Source organism: Podarcis gaigeae, assembly GCF_964106915.1.
Source record: "Podarcis gaigeae genome assembly, chromosome: 6".
NCBI lineage: Eukaryota > Metazoa > Chordata > Lepidosauria > Squamata > Lacertidae > Podarcis > Podarcis gaigeae.
The window spans coordinates 29,798,312-29,823,946 of record NC_139682.1 but is presented as its reverse complement, the minus strand read 5'-3'; the positions used below and the strand labels follow the sequence as shown (position 1 = coordinate 29,823,946).

General features: G+C 43.9%; 1 protein-coding gene and 1 long non-coding RNA gene across 8 annotated transcripts in view; one reads left to right on the top strand and one right to left on the bottom strand.

Moving 5' to 3' along the window:
- The window catches only part of LOC310848004, a 102,527-nt gene that overhangs the window by 41,729 nt on the left and 35,163 nt on the right, over nt 1–25,635 (bottom strand). The gene's annotated exons all lie outside the window — the stretch shown is intronic.
- The window catches only part of TOX2 (TOX high mobility group box family member 2), a 256,694-nt gene that overhangs the window by 210,833 nt on the left and 20,226 nt on the right, over nt 1–25,635 (top strand). For all 7 annotated transcript variants that reach the window (XM_083746262.1, XM_083746263.1, XM_083746259.1 and 4 more), the window contains one exon: nt 8,711–8,938. In XM_083746262.1, the coding sequence (XP_083602388.1) occupies nt 8,711–8,938 (228 nt within the window). The remainder of the gene's footprint in view (nt 1–8,710; nt 8,939–25,635) is intronic.

The window sequence follows — 25,635 nt, the reverse complement described above, 5'->3', positions numbered from 1 at the left end:
AATTTTCGGCAATCACCCTACTGCAACTCCCTGCATTTCACTAAGTCTGCTCTGAGCAGAGTGAGAGAAGTCCAGTGGGGGAATTGTCAGTGATGCCTCCCTCTCCTGTTCCAATGATAGATTCCATCTTTTGGTGGACAGATACCACTGAATACCATCACATGACTTATTTCTGCATGTGACATAAGTGTTGACCACTGTGGTTACAAAGTTTGCATGACTTTCTAAGCAAGCCCCCTGGGCAAATCTGCCCAAACCTTTGAACAAGAACACCCAAAGTAATATTGCCGTAAATCCATTTTCTTATTTGAATTAGTCCTATTAGCCCTGTTGCATTTACTCCTTCAGTAGGAGAACTGGGAATCTATCCACAAAGCTGCATGAGCCCCCCACCCCCAATGCCACTGTATTTTCTGTCTGTGGCTTTTACCACTTGAAATCCTGTTTTCACAGAAAAACTGTTTCCCCTCCCCCGTCCCGGTTTTCTCTTATTTCTCAAGACTTTAGATTCAGTTTTTAATTAATGGTTGCAGAACTGAAAAGGTACGTTCAATAAGTAACATCCACATAATTTAATACTTAATTACCGAATGCAATATGCACTTGGTTTGGTATTTTACTAATTACTTAATTAAATTATTACGAGGGCTGAGCTGAAAGAGGGAGGCTTCTTGAAAACATTTGGTAACTGCAAAAAGAGCCTCCTTTTTTCGATGGCTTTTCACAGGTCAAAAGTATCCAACCACAGTGCAAGGTCAGTAACTATTTAGAGCAGCAGGGAAGTGCTGGCCAGGTTGCCCTGATAACAGGGCTGACAACAGTGAAGGTGGCTGCAGTGAGCCCCTGGGGCTTGCCCCTTCCCAAATAGCATCATGCTGCCTGTGACTTTATGACTGCCACAACCAGATCTTCTGGGATCCAATGTAGCAAAACTGGGATACTGACAAAGGACTCTGCCCAGAAGCACCAGGCAGCACAGGGCTCTCTCAGATGCCAGCCAGCAGGCAGACACAGCTGGTTTTCATGAGGTCCAGTGACAGGTGGAGAGAGGAAGCAGGCTTTAAAAACCCTGCAGCATTCAAGGAATTGAGAGACCATGGGAGGAGAGCCTGAAACTAGGGTTTAACTGCATCTTGAGGGGAGTCCTCTTTGAAGACTGGTCACCAAGAGATCTCCCCTCCCAGACCCTAAAGAGGATGACTGAAGGCAGATACTCCCTCCACCGGATCCCATAGGGAGGGTTCTGAGATACCCTCTCCAATGCTCCTATTCCCAAACCCAGCATTTTCCCATAAATTGAGTGGCGTGGCTTGGGATCGAAAAGAATCTGCCTGAAAAACACATTTGAGAAACATGGCAAAGTTTTGGGTGAGAGTGGGTTTGGGTTGGTTTACCTTGCTGTCCTAAACAAGGTGGTGAGTTGTTGTAAGCTGTTGGGAAAACCTTGTTGGGCCTTACACAAGAATCTGCTAGTCCCTCTATTCATCAACCACCTCAGGAAAACAGGGAGCTTCAGTCCTCCCTTCACCCCTGAAAACACTGTGTTCGGAGGGGAGCATTGGCCAGTATAACCAATATTAACCAATGCTGATCAAGACAAATTACTCTGAGGGATAGTGGGAGAGCTAGACAGGCCTGCTGGGGGAACAGTGGAAGAGGCAGAACAAATTATTCTCTTTTTTTCTTTGCTCCCCTTCTTTTCCTCCTTCAACTCATCTCCCCACAACTCAACCCATGATTTCAGAAGGGCCCACCTGTTCCAAATATTCCTGACCCTGATAATTCTGGCTTCTTCTTTTATTGGAATGCAGCTTTCTCTTAGACCCAAATCTTCTTTCTTTTGTCTCCCCTTTTATTTTCTACAGATACAATTAAAAGCAATATACATCTACATTTTTGTAAAGTAAAACGTCAACATTAACTCCACCCCCTCCCTAATAATAGGGTGAAACTTTCACTTTTAAGAAACCAATCCAGTTTCTTTCTTTTGATTAATAGCATTGTGGGTGGGATGGAGGAAAGAGGGCGAGAACTCTTGCGTCTTGTTACTAGTGGGCAGCTGTCCATTTGACGAATGCCAGCACATTAAAAATGAGCTTAATGGCCAGTCAGGACTGGGTGAGTGGAGAACATTATTATTCCTGCCCTTCCCACTTTTCTCGGACTGTTCCCAATAAACATGAATTCTTTTACACTCGGCAGGTTTCAAGCACTTTTGGCAGTAGTACTTGCAAAAACCACCCTTGCAGAAGTTTCTCCTGTTGGCTGAGTGACTGACAGACTGACATACTGGATTATTCCCCCCCCCCCTTAATGGTTTGGTATTCAGATTTCATTGCGTCCTAACTTTTGAGAGTGCTTTTTTGCCTTCCTTTTTTCAAATTGCATATTCTTGCTTAAGTTTATATCCACTGTACGTAGCAGAGTTGTTGAAGTGCGTAAAGTACCTGCCATCGAGGTGTCAGAAGCAGTTATGAATCCAGCTTCATTCAGAGAAGCCTGTCTGCCCTTTGAGAACAGGCCCTGCCTTCTTGCATGTATGGTTTTAGGTTGCATCGTGTGCTTAGTAGTTGACTACAAATGCATCATTTGACTTTACTCTGTTATTTTTCTAGGGAAGTGGGGATTGTGTTGTGTGGTCTTGGTATTTAGTTACCTATCCAATATTTAAGCATATATCTATCTCTATCTATATATCTCTATCTCTATCATCTCTATCTCTATCATCTCTATCTCTATCTCTATCTCTATCATCTCTGTCTCTATTTATACCTATATCTATCGGCAGATCTCTCTTTCACATACATACGCCCCTCACAAAGTAACAGACTTTATCCAAGGAAACCTATGTCTAAAAGGGCAATGCAGCCAACTAGTATTATATACAGGGACGTGGGTTAAACCACAGAGCCTAGGGCTTGCTGATCAGAAGGTTGATGGTTTGAATCCCCGCGACAGGGTGAGCTCCCGTTGCTCGGTCCCTGCTCCTGCCGACCTAGCAGTTCTAAAGCATGTCAAAGTGCGAGTAGATAAAATAGGTACCACTCCGGCGGGAAGGTAAACGGTGCTTCTGTGTGCTGCTCTGGTTCGCCAGAAGCGGCTTAGTCATGCTGGCCACATGACCCAGAAGCTGTATGCCGGTTCCCTCAGCCAATAAAGCGAGATGAGCACCGCAACCCCAGAGTCGTCCATGACTGGACCTAACGGTCAGGGGTCCCTTTACCTTTTGTATTATATACATGATTTGGTTGTGGATGTACATTTGCGTCAAGGACCAGAGATAGATTGCCCCTCTAGTAAGTAGAGTGCTGTTGTGCTCAGGTCTTGCTTTTGGACTTCCCATAGGCAACTGGTTACCCACAGTACGAATAGGATGCTAGATTAGATGGCTCGTTGACCTGACCCAGCAGCACTCTTCCCGTGTTCTTATGTTAACAGCACAGATTAATAACAATCTGCACTAGAACTCATTGGTTCCTTTATTTATCATAGAATTGTAGAGTTGGAAGGAACCCCGGGGGTCATCTAGAACTAATCAGCGGTTCCACATGTGCAAAGACTGTTCCCACCCAAAACTCCATTTAAAATGGAAAGCATGGTATTGTGGTACTCTAGTTCTACCTGTGCAGCTACTGGGTCCCAGGGCACTTCATTCCCAAAGGCCTGGGTGAATAAACAAGTCTCTCACTAGATTCTAAAGGCTGGCAATGGCAATTGTATGTCTCCAAGGAGGAAGTTCCAATACCTGGAGGCATAATCTATACAGAACTATACAGCCAGCTGCAGAATACTTTAAATGATGTCATCAAGGCGAGCTAAACTTGTAAAGTGACTTGGCATAAAGGTAGTATATAAATGAGGTCAGTCAAACTGCCTGAGGACCAACCATAATGTAGGTACTCTGCTCCGACCTCTCCTACCAGTGATTTCCTCTATGATTCTTTCACCTCTCCTTTTGTTTTCTCTTTTGGATTTTCATGGATGGTTTATTTTTAAAAAGTATCACTGCAAGCTTGTAAATTGTCCACCATCAGTAAGAAATAATAATCCTCCCTCTAAGTGATATGCGGATGGGATGATTGGATCAAATAATTTCCATCCCATGCTGGTTTCACATGTTCATAGAATTGGCACCATCTTGCCTGTTTGCGGGCATACCTTTTAGGATAATCCACCCAGTTTTGCAAAAACTAAAGTGCTTACAAGGTGGTCCAAGGGCTATATCTTTCATTCTTGAGATTTTACAACTGCCTGCAGCAGCTAATACCTCCTCTGTGACTGCACAGTTTTCTTTTCCTAAGTGTATAAAAATACTCCCAGGAAGCCACTGTAAATCATAATACTGTACACTTTCCTTTTCTGGGGAATTGTACAAAGTAAAAGATGGCTTCCTCCATGTACCTTGCAGTAGTGGTGGGCATCTCTTTCCATTTCTTTTCTTTCTTTCTTTTTGATGGAGTTACAAGGTTGATGGATCAGGGGAATGCTGTGGACGTAGTATATTTTGACACACTATGATATTCTTGCAAGGAAGCTGGTAAAATATGAGTTGAATGAGGCCACTGTTAGGTGGATTTGTAGCTGGTTGATTGACCAAACCCAAAGAGTACTCATTCATGGTTCCTCGTCATCCTGGGGGAAAGTGTCAAGTGGGGTGCCACGAAGTTCTCTCCTAGGCCCATTGTCGTTCAAAATATTTATAAATGACTTGGATGAAGGAATTGAGGGGGTGCTCATCCAATTTGCAGATGACACCAAACTGGGAGGGATAGCACTGCAGAAGACAGAATCAGAATTCAAAACGACCTTAATAGATTGGAGAACTGGGCTCAAACTAACAAAATTAATTTCAGTAGGGACAAATGTCAGGTTCTGTATTTAGACACAACAGAGAACAGGCTGGAATAGAGCCCCTTTCCCTCATGTGCTAGTGTTGTTGTTTGGCAGGGAATAGTTATATGGTTGCTCATTAAAAAATGGTGCACACAGCCCTGAAGTCTGACGTAGCACAGTGCAGTTTTACCCCTTCAGGATTATATCACCTTCTCCTGCTGTATCTCTAGACCTTATAAAAAGGGTCTCTGATGGTGAAAATTTCAGTGATCTCAAAGCTGGACTTGATGTGTCTGGGAAAAAGAAACGGGAAAGATGTTTAAACTTCTGTCAGTAGGTTATGGTGAAATGTATGAACTGTTGAATGAACCTGCAGTGATTTGGAAATGACTACAGAGATCACAGGCAGAAAAAGAGAGAGAGGGGTTGGTTAGTGAGAGAAACTTGAAACTCCCCAGGGAGATGTTTTGCCAGAATCGCTGAGGGAGATTACAGGTCCGTGGGGGAAAGCAGAGGAGAAGAATCTGATATTTCTTGCAAACGTTGTTGCTTTTGATCTTTAGCCTTGACGTTCGCAACAGAGAATGAAGGAAAGCATTGCTACACCCACACAGAAAGCAGTTTTGACATTTGTAAATCTCGGCAACATAGAGACAAGTGAAAGAAACTGCAGAGTGATTCTGGAGAACAGGGAAGGTTAAAGTTCAGTGCCAAGGCGTAGCTGGAATAGAACTCTTTGACTGCCACTTAGAAAGGAGAAATGAAAGGGCCTCTCTCCCCCTCTTTTGCTCACACACGAAAACACACCCCTTATTCACAGAGTGTCGGTGCAAGTTCTCAGCCCACAGGCTGCGAAGAATCCTAACATAGCTGATGCAGGGAGCCATGTAAACAGAGCCTGGGCTTCACTGTGGGGAGGACATGCTCAGCTAACCTAATCATTACTGTCTTTGGAGAAGTGACAATATGAGCAGCAAAGTGTGTGGCAAACCCATTAATCAGACTTTGAGGAGGGCTTTGATACAATATACAGCTCTTAAAAATGTGAGCAAGGTTAACAGTACAATATGAATTATTATTATTTATTCCTACAGCAGTTTCAGTGTCCAAGATGTTCATTGCAGAATAACGCAGGCAACAAAGACAGGCCCCTGCCTGCAAATCAATGGCAAGACCTTTAAAAATGCAGGGGCCCGGCAAAAGAGGCAGGCTAGATTTGAGGGGAGATTACGGAGCATTTTCTCCCAAAATGTCCACACCATTACCTAATAGGAAAGACCACAGCTTGGTGATAAGAGTGCACACTCTGCATACAGGATGCCCAACATCTCCAAAAAGGGCTGGGAATGATTCGTGCCTGAAAACTCTGAAGAGTTTCTGCCAGTCAGTGTAGACAATATTGAACTAGATAGACCAATGGTCTGACTTGGTATATGGCAGTGCCTACAATGCCACAAAAGTCTGCCATTCCCTGGCTTGGAATTTGAACTTTACATCACTCAGGTTTCTTCCCCAGTTAGGACTGTAATATGAGTTGAAGATGACTCCCTCCTTACCATGCCTCACTCACTCACTCACTCACTCACTCACTCACCCCCTTTAGCCATTCACTTACCTATGATTTCCCTTTTCCCTTCCTTGGTTGCTGTGGCAGCAGGTTGCTCTTCCTTTCCCCCTTCTTGATGACTGTCTCATTAAACAAACAAACAAACAAACAAACAAACAAACATTTATTATTTATACCTCACCCATCTGGCTGGGTTTCCCCAGCCACTCTGGGCAGCTTCCAACAAAATATTAAAATACAGTGGTCTGTTAAACATTAAAAGCTTCCCTAAACAGGGCTGCCTTCAGATGTCTTCTAAAAGTCTGGTAGTTGTTCTTCTCTTTGACATCTAGTGGGAGGGTGTTCCACAGGGCAGGTGCCACTACCGAGAAGGCCCTCTGCCTGGTTCACTGTAACTTGGCTTCTCTCAGTGAGGGAACCACCAGAAGGCCCTTGGCACTGGTCCTTAGTGTCTGGGCAGAACGATGGGGGTGGAGATGCTCCTTCAGGTATACTGAACCGAGGCTGTTTAGGGCTTTAAAGGTCAGCACCATTGTTCTTGGAAACGCACTGGGAGCCAATGTAGATCTTTCAAGACTGGTGTTATGTGGTCTTGGCGGCCACTCGCAGGCACCAGTCTAGCTGCCACATTCTGGATTAGTTGTAGTTTCCAGGTCTTCTTCAAAGGTAGCCCCACATAGAGTGCATTGCAGTAAACCAAGTGAGAGATAACTAGAGCATGCACCACTCTGACAAGACAGTCCGCGGGCAGATAGGGTCTCAGCCTGCGTACCAGATGGAGCTGGTAAACAGCTGCCTTAGACACAGAATTGACCTGTGCCTCCATGGATAGCTGTGAGTCCAGAATGACTCCCAGGCTGCACACCTGGTCCTTCAGGGGCACGGTTACCCCATTCAGGACCAAGGAGTCCTCCACACCTGCCCGCCTCCTGCCCCCCAAAAACAGTACTTCTGTCTTGTCAGGATTCAACCTCAATCTGTTAGCCGCCATCCATCCTCCAACCACCTCCAGACACGTACACAGTACCTTCACCACCTTCACTGGTTCTAATTTGAAAGAGAGGTAGAGCTGGGTATCATCCGCATATTGCTGAACACCCAGCCCAAACCCCCTGATGATCTCTCCCAGCAGCTGCATGTAGATGTTGAAAAGCATGGGGGAGAGGACAGAACCCTGAAGCACCCCACAAGTGAGAGCCCAGGGGACTGAACACTCATCCCCCCCCACCACTTTCTGAACACAGTCCAGGAGGAAGGAGCGGAACCACTTTATGACAGTGCCCCCAGCTCCCAGCCCCTCTAGATGGTCCAGAAGGATGTTATGGTTGATGGTATCAAAAGCCTCTGAGAGATCCAGCAGAACTAGGAAACAGCTCTCACCTTTGTCCCTAGCCCACTGGAGATCATTGACCAGTGCGACCAAGGCTGCTTCAGTCCCATGATGAGTTCTGAATCCTGACTGGAAGGGATCCAAATGGTCTGCTTCTTCCAGCCATTAAATGATGGCTTATGTATTTGAATGAGCCATCCCTGACCAAACTGTTCAGAAAGAATGTTTATATTAGCCCTTTTCAGAAGTTCTGCATCTAAAGTCAAGTAAATGTATGAGAGGGGCAGTAGGGAAGAGCTACACACCCACTCCTGTCCTGGTTACCCTCCATGAATTGAAAGATGAACACCTGAAGTAGTAGGGAGCTTCCCCTGCTCATTGTTTTCCTAGTTTTCCCAGGTTCTAAAACACATGGGGAGTTTCTATGGGTACAGCAGACTCCCCACTTTAAAATGGTGACTGGGGGTTGGAGCTAGTTTGGTGGTCCCCACTGCCCTCCCATATTTCCTAAAGTCAGCTGTAGGGTACCTGAAGAGGGATATTATTATCTTATGCCACATGAACCATAAGGACTTTCCAATGAAGCAAATTCATAAATCCAGCTGCTGCACGATCAATCAAATAATACTCATGCATGTGTGAACCTACCCTTAGCATAACAGCAAAAGTGGTGGCACTCAGAACTACTTGCAGTAATTTGTATAAAGATCAAGTATGGGATGGTAAAGATGTCAAAAATTCAGAATTATGAATGGAGCATCTATAAAAGGAATCATGGGCCTATCTTGACTCAGTGGCATCATACTTCCTTAAGAACGGAAGATCACAAGCAACTATACGGAAGGCTACTTATAAGGGTTCTTAGTTTTCTTGAGTTGTTGGCTACCTTCCCTATCATTCCAAGTTGTCTTGAATTTTTAATCTGAACCAGGACTGAACTGAATGGTGATAATTAACAATTCTGTCTTGACTTTTGACAGGTAACTGGAGAGAAGAGACCACTAACAGATTTGGGCAAAAAGCCGAAAAACCAAAAGAAGAAGAAAAAGAAGGATCCCAATGAACCCCAGAAGCCAGTGTCAGCTTATGCCCTGTTTTTCAGAGATACACAAGCCGCTATCAAAGGACAAAACCCCAACGCTACCTTTGGGGATGTATCAAAAATTGTTGCATCGATGTGGGACAGTTTAGGAGAAGAACAAAAACAGGTAAATTCCTTGTCCACCTTACCGCTGAAAGTTAGTATGTTTGTTTTTCTTGATGATGCCATGCTTTTCTTTTCTTTTTTGAAAGAAACAAATCTGCACTGTTTTTCGTTTGATTTTGCTTTGGTTTATTTTATTACTTATTAAATTGGTATAACCGCCCTTCATCCGCAGATCTCAGGGCGGTTCAATGCATAAAAATACAAGGTGTTCTTTAACAATAAATTACCAATTTACCTTTTCTTCTTCAAAGCTAGGACTTCAACAAAAGCTTGCCTAAAAAACAACTAAAACTCAGGGTATTGCAAACATCAGAAAATATAGTATATATCCCTTATACACCCAGTAGATCACAGCAGTCTGTGGGAGTATTTCTCCTTCAAGTTTCAAAGACCTCTGATGCTCACCCCAGTAACTGCTACTGGAAGTGCAAAGATGAAGGGATGACTAGTGCAGAGAAATAGGCCCATCTCCACCCACCAGCTTTGCAGTGAATAACTTCATATCTATTTCATATTACCGTGTTGTGATTATCATCTAAATGTATTTTTCCTAGTTTTGCTTATTCGTAATTTTGAGAGGACATAAGCTATGGCAGGAGTAGCAGCATGGTACCTTCCAGCTGAACTACAGCTTCTCTCATCATCTCTGACTATTGGCCATACTAACAGGGGCTGATGAAAGTGGTAGTCCAACAACATCTAAAGGGCACCACGTTGCCTATCCCTGAAGCTACTGTCTCTATGCACCAGTTGTGCTTAGGCTTTGAACAAGGCTAGAGACTCTTAATATCTGAAAGTCAGATTATTTGAGAAATCTTCCACTCACCCCATGGATATGGGTAGCAGCATTTCTGGGCTGAAAATCTCTAATTGGTAATTTCATCCATTAAGTTTCAGAGACCAACTGTCCTTAATGACAACTTTTGTGCTCTCTGGTGGTTGCACTGAACTTAAGCCTGCCAAAAGAAAAAGAGCAGGCATACGAGACTCAAATACTTCCTGACAGTTTAGATCCGCCCACTGGAAGAGTTCCAGGTGGTTAGATCTACGAAAGGAGAAGCAGGTGGAGAAACCAATTTAAATTAAAATGTGTTTGAAAATGGTTCTGCATTTTATATTGTTTTGTGTAGGTGACAAGTACCATGAATATGTTTAACTTTAATGAGGCCAATGTCTTTCTTTTTTAATTCTGATGTAGTTTTCTAACTTTCTGCACTTTTATAGCTCACTTGAATGGAGCATTGATGATTACTCCATTACTCTTCGCCTGTGTGCAGATAATTATTTGTGTAGAGCAGCGTAGGGCTAGCCTCCCCGCTTACTGATGCCTTGGTACTAGACCCTTTGATATACAGTGGTGCCTCGCAAGACGAAATTAATTCGTTCCGCAAGTTTTTTCGTCTTGCGAGTTTTTCGTCTTGCGAAGCACGGTTTCCCATAGGAATGCATTAAAAATCAATTAATGCGTTCCTATGGAAACCGCCTTCAGACCAGGTCCGGGACAGTCTGTCCCCCAACCTCTTCTGAAGGCTGGGGGGGGGAAACAAGGGCTTTTCTTCCCACCCCCAGCATTTTAAAAAAACCCCGCTGACGTCCGCTGTCCCTTCGCTGAAGCCTTCGCTACCGCCCACCAGCATTTAAAAATCGCCCCGGGACAGTGGAGGACTTCTCCGCTGTCCCGGGGCGATTTTAAAGCCCCCGGGAAGGCAGGCAGGGGGGACAAAGACTTTTGCCCCCCGCCAGCCTTCAGAAGAGGTCCTGGACCTCTTCTGAAGGTGGGCGGGGGGCGAAAGTCTTTGCTCCCCTCCGCCTGCCTTCAAAAGCCGTCCGGGACAGCGGAGAAACGTGCTGCGTTTCTCCGCTCTCCCGGAAAGGCAGGCAGGGGGGAGCAAAGACTTTTGCCCCCCGCCAGCCTTCAGAAGAGGTCCTGGACCTCTTCTGAAGGCCGGCGGGGGGGGGGGCAAAAGTCTTTGCTCCCCCCGCCTGCCTTCAAAAGCCATCCGGGATAGCGGGAAGCGCTTCCCTGCTATCCCGGACTGCTTTTAAAATGCTGGCGGTGGGGAGCAAAGCCTTTCGGCCCCCACCGGCCTTCCTGGACCTCTTCTGAAGGCCGGCGGGGGGGGGGAGGCTTTGCTCCCCACCGCCAGCATTTAAAAGAGGTCCCCGGAGATTTCCCTATGGGCTTTCTTCTTGCGAAGCAAGCCCATAGGGAAATTCGTCTTGCGAAGTGCCTCAAAAAACGGAAAACCCTTTCGTCTTGCGAGGCATTCGTCTTGCAGGGCACCACTGTAGTGCTAGAAACTTGATAACCTTATAAACACCAGAGAGAACCTCATTTCAGGGGATAAATCCTTTATCAGATTCTTAATTGCAACCCCTTCCCATGGTCATATGAAATGCACATCAGCAAAGCAGGAAAAGAGACTAAAGCAAAGCTCAGATTGCACCGGGTCTGGTGAATTTCTAAAATAATTATTGGATGTTTCATTCTTGAACATGCTAGAAGGAAATGGGGTGGGGAAAATGTGACCTAGCAAAGGTTGTTGGACTGTGACTTCCATTACCCCCCCCCCCATTTTCAGAGTTGTAGTCCATCAACTTATAGAGGACCACAGATTCCCGTGCCATCTGCTGGCGGGAGAGATTGCACATAGTCCAAGGAAAAGTGGTTTTTGAAAAGTAAGAAAGCATAAAAGGCTACATGAAAGCAGATGCCTTTTACCTGCTTTGAAACAATTTTAAAAAGCTGTAAAAGCTGCTTCAGACATGGCAGATGGTAGTTACTAAGCATTTCAGAGGCACAGTCTAAGTCCCTAAAACAATCTTATGTGCATGTTTTACAGTAGCACATGTAAAAGTTATGAACGTATTGTATATATTCCCTCTTTTAGTCTGTCTTGCTTCTTTTGCTAAAGTCATATAGAGCTATATACTCCGTGGCCATATTTCTGCAGTGCGGTTGATCTCTGCTTTTGGCACACTGAGATCTGGATTGTGTTGAAGGAATAATAGATTAGTTCCTGGATGGCTTTGCTTTTGATTTGTCTGGGATTAGCATCTGACATTTGATCCCTTCATCCTATCCCTAATTCAACATTATTCCCTCCACACAATTAAGTTCACATGGAAAGAGTGGTGCTTGTCCGCAAAAGAAACAAAAATAATAATTAGAAAATGAAGTTGGAAGGGACCCTGCAATGCAGGAATCAGAACTACGTAATCTCTGACATACGCTTTAAAACCTCCAGTGAACAAGAGTCTGCCATCTTCTGCAGTAGTCCATTCCACCACCAAAACAGCTCTTACTGTTACAACGTTCTTAGTAATGTTTAGTTAGAACCTCCTTTCTTGTACAGTGGTACCTCTGGTTACGTACTTAATTCATTCTGGAAGTCCATTCTTAACCTGAAACTGTTCTTAACCTGAAGCACCACTTTAGCTAATGGGGCCTCCCGCTGCTGCAGCGCAGCTGCCGTGCAATTTCTGTTCTCATCCTGAAGCAAAGTTCTTAACCCGAGGTACTATTTATGGGTTAGCGGAGTCTGTAATCAGAAGCGTATGTAACCTGAAGCGTATTTAACTCGAGGTACCACTGTAATTTGAATCTGTTGGTTTGCTTGCTCCATCTTCCATGCGTATGATTGTGCAGAATTCCCAACCACAAAAAGAGCACATGCATGTTCAGAATGCTTTCCTTTTTGCAGACAAGCTCCAAATGTGGACAGGAGGCAGCATGCTTGGCTGGGCGCTCGCCCTCCCTCCCTCCCTCCCTCCACAATCTTGATCATGTGGAGTGAATAACAGGATGGCAAAACACTGAGAGTCCTTTCTGGACTTTCTGGACCAATGAGCTTGTGACTAGGAATATGTTTCATAGTTGGATCTCTGTAAGTTGGCAAGATACAAGCTTCAGCCTGGCACCTCCCAACCCCTTTGCATTTTTGTGGAGAGGGGATTATTGGTAGGGCTGGGAGTCATAGTGTTTGCCTGCAATTCCATAGTCACTGGAAATGCACACAGCCCTTGCTGGAGTGGCAAGGGATGCTGATGACTAGTGGGAGGTGGGCAATCTCCTTATTTTCATGGGATGTCTCCCTGAGATCACTCTTCCGGGAGTTTGTTTGATCTTCTTCATCTCATGCTGGGAATCAGAGCAGTCACTGGCTTGCTTTGTTTTGTCCAAGGCCTGATTCACACAACCATGTCCATCATATGGTAACATGCAATAACCACACAGCTCAACTGATCACAGCATAGGTTGTGCTTTGCATGCAGAAGATCCCAGGTTCAGTCCCCACATCTTCAGTTAAAAGGAGCCAGAGGCAGTGTGTTGTAGAAGTTGGAGCATTGGTCATAGACCTCTGTTCCTGTAACTGCTCTTGCCCTGAAGCTTATTGGGTAACCTGGGGCCTTTATTCAACCAAACCTACCTTGCGGGAATGTTATTAGGATAAAAGCAGGACATTTATGTCACCCTCAACTCTGTGGAGGAAGGGTGGGATAAAATGTGATAAAATAGTATAACCAAGATGGAAGTCCTGAGACCTTTGAGAGCTACTGCCAGTAGATCAGTGTTTCCCAACCTTTGGTCTCTAGCTGTTTTCGGACTACATTTCCCTCCATCCCTGACCACTGGTACTGCTAGCTAGGGATGATGGGAGTTGTAGTCCAAAAGCAGCTGGAGACCCAAGGTTGGGAAACACTGCAGTAGATGATAGTGCCATACATGGGCCAGTGGTCTGGCTTAGTATGAAGCAGCTTTCCATGCAGCTGTCAGTGATTTTCTTGCCATGTGAGCAGAGAACTTCCCACATGGGTAAACCCAACCTCAGCTGATCAGGCAAACTGGCTTCCTCCTTATAAGTGAAGAGACCTTGAAGTAGTATCCATTTGTTTAGGAAGGCTTGATATAAGAACTTCCTTTGGAAGCAGCTGATTTCAGCAGCTGGGTTTCTGCTTTTATAAATTTATTTTGAGATTTATTTGTTTGTAGTTTAATCACTACAAGTTTAATCACCTGAGCAATCTTTGCAGATTAATTGCTAATTTATTGTACCTAGTTTGCTGGATTAGCAGTCGTAGAAATTCTGCTTAATTGTCATGAAGATAGAAAAAGATAAGTGGCCAGGAACCCAGGGCTTGGAACACAGAAGACTAGAGTTGGTGTCTTGTCAAGTCATGCATATTGGATGTCAGCTGATTTTTCATCAGCACAATTTCATTTGGCATGGCAGTCTCTTAAGCAGCCCCCTATAAATTTCACTCTGCAGTGCACTATTCACACTGTTCACTGTCTACAGGCTAACAAAGGGAAAGTCCATAGAGTTCTCTCGCAGCCATGATTCGTCTACAACTTGGCAAGCCAGGGCGCTTAATATTTCCCTACAGCTGGCTGGGTGTTAGATACGTATTATTTTGATGTGCACTAAACCAGGAAACTGCTACAAACTGTTCAGCACACAGAGGGTTAAGTTTTTTGCGGGCTGCTAAATGGCTGCATACACTTGAAGTATCAAAGCCAGAGAGGTTTATGTGCTTTGGAACAGGTGCTGCTGCTCCCACAAAGCAAATTTACTTTCCTCCCAGTGACGAAGTAAACAAAGTGAAGCTGGCTTCTTTTTCATTGCAGCTTTATTATTTTGGTTTAGTTCTTGCTCACATTTATGACAAAGCAAACCTAGAGAGGAAAACCTCATCTTTTTTTCTAATGCAAAGGGGTGTGTGTGTAAAATAACAATAATAACATAGGGCTGTGTTCAGTGTAGATGCTGCTGCCTTTTGTCTGCCTTTTTGCCAAGATTATCTCTCCAATATTTTTGTTTGTCAATTGTGCCTTCTGTCATATCGTTCCTTTTTCTTCTTCTCTCCCCAGCCTCTTCACAATGAATCTTCATTTTCTCGCTGACACACTTATATCTAAATTCCTCATTTCCTGCCTTTTTTTATTTATATCTGTTGCTTGGTGATTTGATCATGCTGTGGAATACAGGATTAGCAATCTCCCCGTCCTTGGGTTTTCAACAAGGACACCTGTTCTGCAAGTTGCACAATTTCCTCCCTCACCTTAACCCTTTCAAGCATTAGTCTTACTCTGCACAAATGGGGAGGGGGGGAGGGGGGAGCTCCCAACTTTGAATGCCTTCACTACTCTGCCTCTGTGCTTTTGAGTACATTATAATCTTCATTCTTTACCAGCTGGCATAGCCTTTCCTAAGAGGCTTACACAGGAATCTAAAGGATGTGCCAGTGAAGAAAAAAATAATTATTATTATTATATTACTCTTTGAACCTTGCAGATAGTTTAGCAGCTGTTCCTGTAGAGATAGTTTGTATTTGACTAAAAAATAAAATGCTAATTCAGCTGTTATCATCCAGCGAAGTACCTGCCCCAAGTAATCTGCTTTCAGCTCCCTGCTTCCTCTTTAAGAGCTCACAGAATGCCTTGCCACAATGTGTATTTTCTCTGCCTTAAAACAAATCTCTCCCTAAATTCGCAATGATACCAAGTAGACTGATTTGACATTAGCTGTAGCAGATCTTAATTCTAGATTGAAATAAAGTCATCTAATCAGACAAAGACAACTCTGCCCTGCTCTGGACAAGAAATAGGGGTTTATTTTACTTATTTATTTTAGTGCCAACTGTCGTAAGCAGAAATCAAGAGGCTTAAAACTGGTTAACAGTAGCACCATCTAGAGGAACTGGGACAGTCCAAATCTGTTCCAAGGTGTCTTGACTAGCTTGGCTTCAGTTTATAGCAATGACCATAGCTCTGTCCACCATTATATACGGGTATATTTCACTGAAATTGGATAGATGATGCCAATATCTGCTAACCCAAGCCTTAAGATCTCCTGGTGGTCATTTAATTACTTATCAACTTTTTAATTCTCTGGTAATTCTGAGGTTTCTGCTTACAGTTCTCACCCTCTCCTAATATTACTTCCTATATATGCAAAAAAATAGGGACAAATGTCTGTTAGCCCACCCTTTCTTTAATAACTGGAGCTGTCCCCAAGTCTTTGCCTGCCTATTTCTTATGTTTGGCAACACCTAGATGTGATGATTTGATTCTCCTTAATGCTTTTCACCAAGTGACAGGCACATCTTGCTTTGACACCTTTTCCCCTAAAGGCTCCGAGCTATTTATCTGTATTGATGGAGTCGACCATTTCTGACTATTTCATTTTTCTCCTTTAATGTGAATCAACTCACTCCGACTGTGTACCCTGACACTGAACTTCCAATTGTTCATCATTGCTCATGCTGCATCACTTACATGAGATTATTAAAACTCTAGGGCATTTAAACTTTATGCTCCTCACCCCATATATGCTCTGTCTTTCTAGTTAACTCTTTTAACTGCTGTGAAAAACAGAAAACCACCATTACTGTAAATAGTGAGGGCAGGGGAAATGTTTAGCTTCTGCCTCCGTTCTGGCCATGCAGCAAGCACATCATGGCTCAGTTTGGACATAATGCTCAACCATATGTTAGCACTTTAAAGACGAGCTTGCACATGCCTTGTGCTTGCAAGCTTTCTCCTTTTCCCCACATATGCAAGGGGGAGACCAGTAGCTTTAGAATTAACCACAGTCCTCTGTGACATCTGAACTACGTAAACTGTGATTTGTTGCAAGTATCATGATTTTGAAACGACCTAAGATTAAACTGTGTTTTCAGATTCCCGTCAGTTAACAAATCAGAGTTAGTTTACAACTTGAGGTCACCTCAACCCATTTTCCTAGATCCAAGTTTGTTGAGGCAATACAAATGTGGAGATTGGGAGAGTCATTTCTGGGTGAAAATTGACAGGAAATGGTAGGGATAGTTATCCTTCTCCCTCTCCTAGCCAGGCCTATTTCCAGACTTTGTGCTTGAAGTCAGGGAGTTACTATGCCCCTGTATTAATGTTACAAGGCAAACAGAGGGTTGGGAGCCACTTATTTGCATTGAAATTAGCATTGCCATATGGATTTTGCCAGGATTTTGGATGTGCCACCTGGTTCCCAGTTTGATTTGATTTTCTTTTTAGCCCAGTGTATACCCTCAGAGAGCTGAAGATACAAATATAGTCCGCAGGCAATATTCTGCCCAACTGTGTAGTGAGAAACCAGCCTTCGCTTGCCCCCCATTGTTCTTTGCTAATGAAGAAAGTCACTACTGTGACTGACATGAAAGAGGAACAATGAGATCCTGGGCATACTCTCAGAAGTAGAAGAACACTAAGTTACAAATTGTCCCTTGTAATGTCTGGAAATTGAATTTCCTGTTTCCTTTCAAAGCTTTTATTTTCTTCCCCCTCCACCAGTTCTCACCTCTGTCCATACAAAACAGTGGAGAAATCCAAAACTTCAGCATATGATTGCCAGCAACATGGCCCCCACCACTACCAAGCAAGGGTAGCATCAGAAATGTTTCTTGAACATTTTCCCTGCTTCCAGCTGTGTGCTATAATACTAAACTAGGAATGGAGGAAACGGGGGTCTGTGCATATGTCATATGGGGTTGAAACGACACCATCAATGGATGGATGCACAAGGGAGTAATGGAGTATGCAAAGTGGAGGAGTGTGGCTCTCCAGATGTTGTTGGACTTCAACCGCCATCAGCCCCAGCCAGCACAATGGTTGGGGATGGTGTAAGTTGCAGTTCAACAACATCTGGAGAACCACAAGCTCCGCTTCTGTCCCAAAGGTTTCAGGGGCGCCGACTTATAAAAAATATTGGGGGGGCGGGGGCCCATACCGACTTATAAAAAATATTGGGGGGGCTCAAGACCTCCAAACCGCTGCTGCTGGGGGAACGAAAGGGGCGAGCCCCGGGCTGCCCCGACCTTAAGTGAACCTGTGAGGGCCCGCCCTTTGCGGCAGCCGATTGGCTGCCGCCGTGGGCGGTGAATATTAATGAGCTAGGGGGAATCCCCGCTTCTCGCGGGGCTGACGCCAGCCCCGCGAGATTGTTGATGGGTCGAGAGCCCGCAACCCCACCCCCTCTCTAGATCGGGAGTGGCTTTGTTTTAACTCATTACTGAATGTATTTTAAAAGGTAACTATCGTCAAACAAGGAAAAGAAAAAATACCAACATAATTTTGTGATTTTACAAAGCATAATATAACTAATAATTTTCTTAAATTATTGGGGGGGGTGCCTATGAAAGGTTTCATTCAAAGGCACTGTATTTCCACCCTGCCCCTCTGCTCACTGCTTGTTATTCAAGACCTATAGTTTGTCCCGTTAAATGCAGCCATGGAGAATGCAAAGTTCTATAAATGGGAACTAAACGGGCAGGTGTTTTTCCCATTGCACCTCAAATGGGAAATTATTGGGGGAAGATACCTAAGAGAAATGCTTGCACATTTATTACTTTTTTTTAAAAGTGTTTCTTCTATTACTGTATAATAGCTGATTGAAAAGTATTGTTTGTGAGTTGTGACAGCACTCTTCCATTCATTTCCAGACTACTTCTCCCAAGGCTCTGGTACTACTGGGGTTATCCCAGAAATATCCTTAAACCATTCTGCGTATCTTGTCAATCACCACATTCTGCAGTTGTGCCTTTAGGTATGCTTACTGACAGCTAGTTTTATTTAAATGATAACTTCAGAGTGGTTCCCATTTACAAGATACCACTCATTTTTACATTTGCAAGCCTCAAATTTATTACTTCTAGCTCGAAGTAGCCTGGAGCAATGCAAGGCCATTTAATTATGCTGATACTGCTTTTCTTGATAGGTTTTCCCCTATTGCTGCAAAGATATGGCCATTGCTACTGAAAAAGTCCATAACCCAATGGTAGACAGCATGCTGTGCATGTAGAAGAACCCAGTCTCAGTCCTGGGCATCTGCAGGTAGAGCTGGGAAATGGTCCCCTCTGAAACCACTGCTTAAAACTTACACAAGAGCCCATTACTCACGCTCAGGGAGGCACCATAACTCAGGACCCAGAAGGTTCAACACCTGTTATCTCTAGTTAATAAAAGGGTCAGGTAGCAAGTGATACAAAATACTTCTGCCTGAGCCTAGAGAGTTCTTGCCAATCAAAAAAATCCAATACTGAGGTAGCTGGACAAATGATCTGACAGTACAAGGTGATTGCCTATTTCCCTTTAGGGCAAGGCCTGCAGCTCAGTGGTCAAATGTGTGCTTTACATGCTGAAGACCCCAGATTCAATCTCTCATTTTGGGCTGGTTGAGCCCCCTGTCCGATTGTTTGTTGCTGTGTTCATATAAACTGAACAGGGTACATCCAAGTAAGCTCTTCGCTTCTGTACTATTTAGACTTGAGTGACTCCCTTATGTATACTTCCGCCAGCGAGAATCCAGAGTGCACCTCAGTTTTCTGTGTAGATGAACTCCAGAGGAATATGCATGTTAGCAGAAAGAGCATACCTCTATGAATCCTACATCATGCATGCTATAGTGTCATGGCTAAGAGACTGGGGCTTGTATCCAGTGTAAGGCTAGGTAACTGTCCCATCCATGCAAAGATTTCCACTTGTGCAATTGGACTCCCCCTGTGTTCTGCAGCCCTCCCCAGATCTGCTCCTGAGACTTGGGGGGAAAGCCAGAACAAGTTTAGGGAGCACACGGGGGCAGAGGGAAGGAATAGGGGGAAGTCCTGTTGTCCAAGTGCGCTCTTTGCATTCATGGGATGATGCAGATGTTAATCACGATTAGCAATTGCCTGCAAAAGCTAAATTCACAATTGAGTGGTTAGTCTCTAAGGATCCACCGCACTTCTTTTGACTTCTGCTTAGAGGTGGAAGAGCTTCTGCTTTGTTCAACATTAGCATGAACTGTTCTTGAGTTCACTCTTCTTTGAATATCTCTAAGGATAATTAAATGCTGTTACTCCCTCTTCAGTTTGATCCTCCGTTCTCTCTTGGAACAAACCAAGGTTCTGAATTGTCCCTTGTGTGCAAAATGCTAGAAGGGGAAATGTCTGAAAGTTTATTCCTTATCCAGCAACTCTCCACCACTGCGTGAGGTACTCTGCCATGACGAGGTTAAAGAGGAGAGTCACGTTTATTTATTTCATGAATGTCTCACTTCCCATGAGGCATTCCAGGGCTATTTAAAATATAGCAATAGCATATCAGAATCATAAAATTATAGAGCTGGAAGGGACCCCAAGGGTGAACTAGTCCACCCCCTGCAATGCAGGAAACTCCATCCCCTATCCAATTCGAAATCGGACCGGACCCTGTTTAGCTTTGCAAATGTGCAAGTTTTTTTTTACTGCACCACTAAAAAGGTTACATATGTAAAAACAATTAAAACAATTCCATATGCAGTAATTTATATATATTACGTGGTGTGTGTGTTTATAACAAGTAATTTGGGGACAGAGCAGCTTGCCTTCTGAAACTGTTTGTGGGCAGGAACAACCAAGCCTGAGGTCAAGAAAAGCTACCACTACATTTATCATAGAGGTGGAGAGCCTCCTTTAGCCTAAGGGTCACTGTCTTTTCTGGACAACCTTTGGAGGGCCATATGTCACTGTTGCCGGGGGCCAGAGGCAAAAGTGGGTGAAACAACAAATTAAATTTTACCTTTGTGCAGTGTGCTTGTTTCTGCAAACAGTTGCACATCCTCCTCTATTCTCCATCCGGACAAGCAGAAATCACTACCAGAGTTCAAGGATGTGATACAGCCAGGAGAAAGCATGGAAGGAGGGCATGAAGCAGGGCTGATGAGGGGAAGAGGGTGGATAAAATCCTGAGGGCCAGATAGAGAAGCTTGGAGCAATACCTTTGGCCCCTGAACTTGAGGATCCCCACCTCTAATTTATCTAGTAAGCAGAGTCTGCAGTCCAAACTTGGTAAAGGTAAAGGACCCCTGACAGTTAAGTCTAGTCGGAAATGATTCTGGGGTTGCGGCACTCATCTCACTTCACTGGCCGAGGGAGCCGGGTCATGTGGCCAGCATGACTGAGCCGCTTCTGGCGAAACCAGAGCAGTGCACGGAAATGCCGTTTACCTCCCTGTGGGAGCAGTACCTATTTATCTACTTGCACTTTGATGTGCTTTCGAACTGCTAGGTTGGCAGGAGCAGGGACCGAGCAACGGGAGCTCACCCCATCACAGGGATTTGAACCGCCAACCTTCTGATCGGCAAGCCCTAGGCTCAGTAGTTTAGACCACAGTGCCACCCGTGTCCAAACTAGTCAGGACATTAAATGCATCTTTCCATTCAATGTGCAGGTTTTAAAAAATGCATGTGGCATCAGCTAAGAGCTGCTTATAATTATTGCGGCTTCAGCAAGCATGGATGGAACTTTTAAGAGGAGGGCGTTCTCACTTCCAGGTCACAACCCAGGAGGAAAGGATTAAATCCAACTCTCTGCACTTGCCGTAACCCTGATCGCTATTAGCTCTACCCATCTGATGCTTCTTTTGCATCTTTTTAAAACCTGCATGTTAAATGCGAAGATTTAATAATCACATCTAGTTTGGTCCTCGGTTCTCTTAGAAAGTCAATGACAATAATTAGCTTTTTGTTTTCGGTAGCTGGTAGGTGCTGATGGCAGGATTTATGTCCTGCCATACCTTATGTTCTGCCCTAATCCCTGTGATACAGGAGGAGAATTTTAACGTGAGAAGCCCAGTTTGCTTAGCATTCATTAGTTACACTATACAGCATTGCTCTATTTGAAAGAAGCAGGCTGGAATCCAAAGTTTACCAATAACAGCTACTCCTGTCGTTCAGCATGTGCGCTTGACATAGAGCGGTTCTGTGGGCGTCAGAGGGGTTTGGAATAATTGTCTTGTCTAATTAACTGGTTATCAAAACGGAACATTTCATTATGGCACAATTACTAGTTGCTTTGCTAAGATACAGAGGCGTCAGGATTGCGACTCTGACATATGCTTCCATCAACTCTGATTTCTCCCTCCTCCCAATAATCAGTAACATATTTGCTCCCCTCTGCTCCTTCCCAACACCCACCCAGTCCCTTAATGACTAATGAATGCTCCAGCTGACGAATAGAAAAATAAACCCACAGGCATGGCAGATTATCTGGGGAAACATGCAGAATATTTATTTTTTTTAAAAAAAAAATCTTTAAATCTGATAAATGTCTGGAATTAATATCTCTAGGGGAATAGATGATTAAATTAGAAAGAAGGCTAGTTCAGTCAGTATTTAAATGAATCTCCTTGCAAAGCTCTTTTAACACGGATGGTTTTTAAGCAGCCCTGGTAGGAAGTGCTGTTCACATTTTGCCCTGGATTTTCAGGGTGTCAAGTGGGATTTTAGCCACACACTTCCCATTATTAGAGTCAATAAGATGCCACAGTAAGTAAAGTTTCTAAACAGGGCCACAGGTAAATCATGTTAACACATTCAAAGCAAGTAAGTCTTTCTGCAAGTGAAAGCTTGTCAGTCAGCACAGTTGTTTTAAAAGGGCACACAGGTAGATACTATGCTTTCATATACAGAAGTCAAATAAGCAAATTACCAGATATGTCTTAAAGGCAAGGACGAGATATAATAGCATAAAGGGTTAAAACGATAGAAATAAAAATATAAGCAATAACAATCGTATGAGTCTGCAATTCTAATATTAATAGAGAAGAAGGCAATAGAGGTTTAGTTTGACTTTGAAAGGAAATTTCACTTTTATCTACCAGACAGGGGTGGGGGAGAAATGAAATGATCTGAAGTGGCAAAACTGTCTTATGCATTGTGTAATCAAAAAAGAAGTGTGGAATGTTAACTCTTAGAACAGGAATATTCATTGCTAGATTGTCAACAAAGTTTTTATTGTTTTATTTAACTGCGAAAGGTGATGGGCCTGTTGTGGGAAAAATCCCACCCAACTGGCATTTCGATCTCCAGCTACATCCTCCACCTCTTTTTATGTCCTCAGCAGGTTGAGCAGGAAGGGGAAAAGCAGAAAGGGGAAAAGGTCCCCTGCAGAATCTTGTGCTCTAGCTCTTAACTGATTCATTCCAAGCCTTAAATATAGGTCCTCTGGACAACATTCAACATTTTCTTCAGTTGAGTGCATGGTAAAATCTAAACTATGTGCTGCATGTTGAATCATTTTCGTACTGCAGAGACTCATGTGGTATTCCAGTTTGAACTAACCATCTGGCTCTCAATCAATTACATTTAAATCAGTGTACCACAAAACCACAATGAGTGTGCCCTTTTGAGGATCCTGGAAAGAGGATATTTTGCAATGCTATAAACAAAAAGCATGTTCTATTGGAACAGAAGGCAATCTTTTAATGGTTTGAAATGGAGAATCTGTATCCATTTGGACAACAAAGAAGAGAAACTGGAGAAGGTTTCTATCTATAGTTGAGTCCCCCCTTAACTTGCAGAAAAATAATGAGGGATCAAGCCAGCCTCGTAGCTGATGCCCACGCAGCACTTGCCAAAGACTAGCAGTGGGAGGTTGAATTGGGCTGAGCAGATGCTCAGCGGATGCCTTCCCCACCTTTGAGGTGATTGCTGGAAGCTGTGCTTGTCATAGAAAGCCTGCCAACCTCCTCCTTACCTATAATTCTTGCCATTAGTTGCCAGATAGATGAAGAAGGAATGGTAGGAGGGAAAGAGTGGGAGGTACGTGCACACATGCACAAAAGGGGTAGGAGGGTACACGTACTCCCTCCTCCCTGTCCCTTCACAAGTTGCACATGTGTTCGTGTGTAATGCATACTGTGTGTTCTTTTTGTGCATGACACTTGTATGCATTTGAGAGCATACCGTGTGTGTGTGTGTGTGTGTGCATGCATGCACATACACACAAACATTTCTATTTTATTTTTTGCAATAGGTGGAGTGTGCTGGTACAGTTGGTCTTTTACTGAGCACATATATGCACAGCCCACTGTGAGTTATTGTGCATGCCCCCTTTTATTCTCTACTGTAGTTACATACCAAAGCAAGAGTCGAAACAGTATTAAGAAAAAGCAAGGCCTGTCAGAATTGTGGGTTTAAAAGATATATTGACATTTATATTGACACTCATATTGAGGGGCTGTTCACGGTTAGCATTGTCAGATTCACCTGCTCACAAACATATGATTATAGTTGTTAGGAGTAAAATGTGAAGGCAAAGTGTCTTGTAGCCCTCAATACCAATAAAACAACAACACATTCATTCAGTTCCATCCTATTGGTGGGAGGAAGGAGGGAACAGGAGTGCTTGTGTATCCTGGAGTGAGATGAAGTCCTTCAAGAGAACTGAACTTTCGCTTCTTGCTAGCTCCACCAATTAGCTTATATTTATAGCATTAAGTTCCAGTGCAGTCCAGGTAATCTGCCCGTAATAGAAATCCCAGAGCAGTGATCCTTGATATATTGGGGCTGCACCAATATCCCTTAACAGATGGTCTGTGCGGTTAATTTTAATAGTGCCACCCACCTTTTAAGGGATAGAGTGGGGACTGAATCTAGCCCTGCCTTTCTCCCTTTTTGCAGTCCAGAATGGGATCAGTGTGTGTGTGTGTGTGTGTGTGTGTGTGTGTGTGTGTAAGTAATTGTGTACAAGGATCAATAGTTCAGGACTTTAATCAAAAAATTGTCAATTGAAGCTTAAGGCCCAAAGGCCTCGTTTGTCAAACAAAAGAGTTTTATATTACTTGAGTGAAATTTTTAAATGGAGACAGGAAGGGCATCCCTCTTGGGTGGGAGCTGGTGCTTGAAGCCAATGGTACCACATGCCAGTGACCACATGCAGGTTGATGCCATGCATGTGCACACCTTTTCTTTTACGATGCTGCTGATAGTGGGACTTGTGGAAGACTCCCAGTGGCATGCCAAAAATCAGTGTGTGCAGAGTTTTCATGACTGACTTGTGCACACAAATGGTAAACTTCCATATTTGCAAAAGGAGCCGGCCTCACCATGGACAGTCATGAGACTTGGCCCAATGAGAATGTGGTCAAAATCCCAAATATAATTCAGCTGCTAAGAGCAGCCTGGATGTAGTTATAAGGTCTAAAATTAGTAGCTAAAACCATATCACCTTCCATGGCAGGTTTATGACTCATAGCTCTATTTTTACTTTACAGATGGACACAGATTACAGAAACACTTTATTTATATCCGAAACAAAATGCATGTCTTTCAGTAGATCTGTGGAGCAGGGCTTCAGTTTTACAAGCCCAGTTTGGTGCTACTGATTGAGTATTAAAACATATATTTTTGCTGATACTATTTTGACAAACGTTCTAGTCACACATTCCTTTAGTGCCTGCAGGGCAGCCTTGCCCCTGACTTTGCAACCACTTCCTGGGAAAACGGCGAGTGGCTCACAACTGCCTGTAAAGGAAGTGAAATGCACAAGCTCCTGCTCATGAGTAGGGATTACATGCAATTGGGACACCTTGCTGACAACGATGCACAAGACAGGGATGTGTCTTGGGGAATGAGGCTAAACGGTTGGCCAGAGAACCAGTGTGGTGTAGTGGTTAAGAGCGGTAGACTCGTAATCAGGGGAACCGGGTTCGCGTCTCCGCTCCTCCACATGCAGCTGCTGGGTGACCTTGGGCCAGTCACACTTCTCTGAAGTCTCTCAGCCCCACTCACCTCACAGAGTGTTTGTTGTGGGGGAGGAAGGGAAAGGAGAATGTTGGCCACTTTATCACTACTCCTTCAGGTAGTGATAAAGCGGGATATCAAATCCAAACTCTTCTTCTTCTCACTTTACAGTGACTGCACAGTTCCGCTACACACAAGA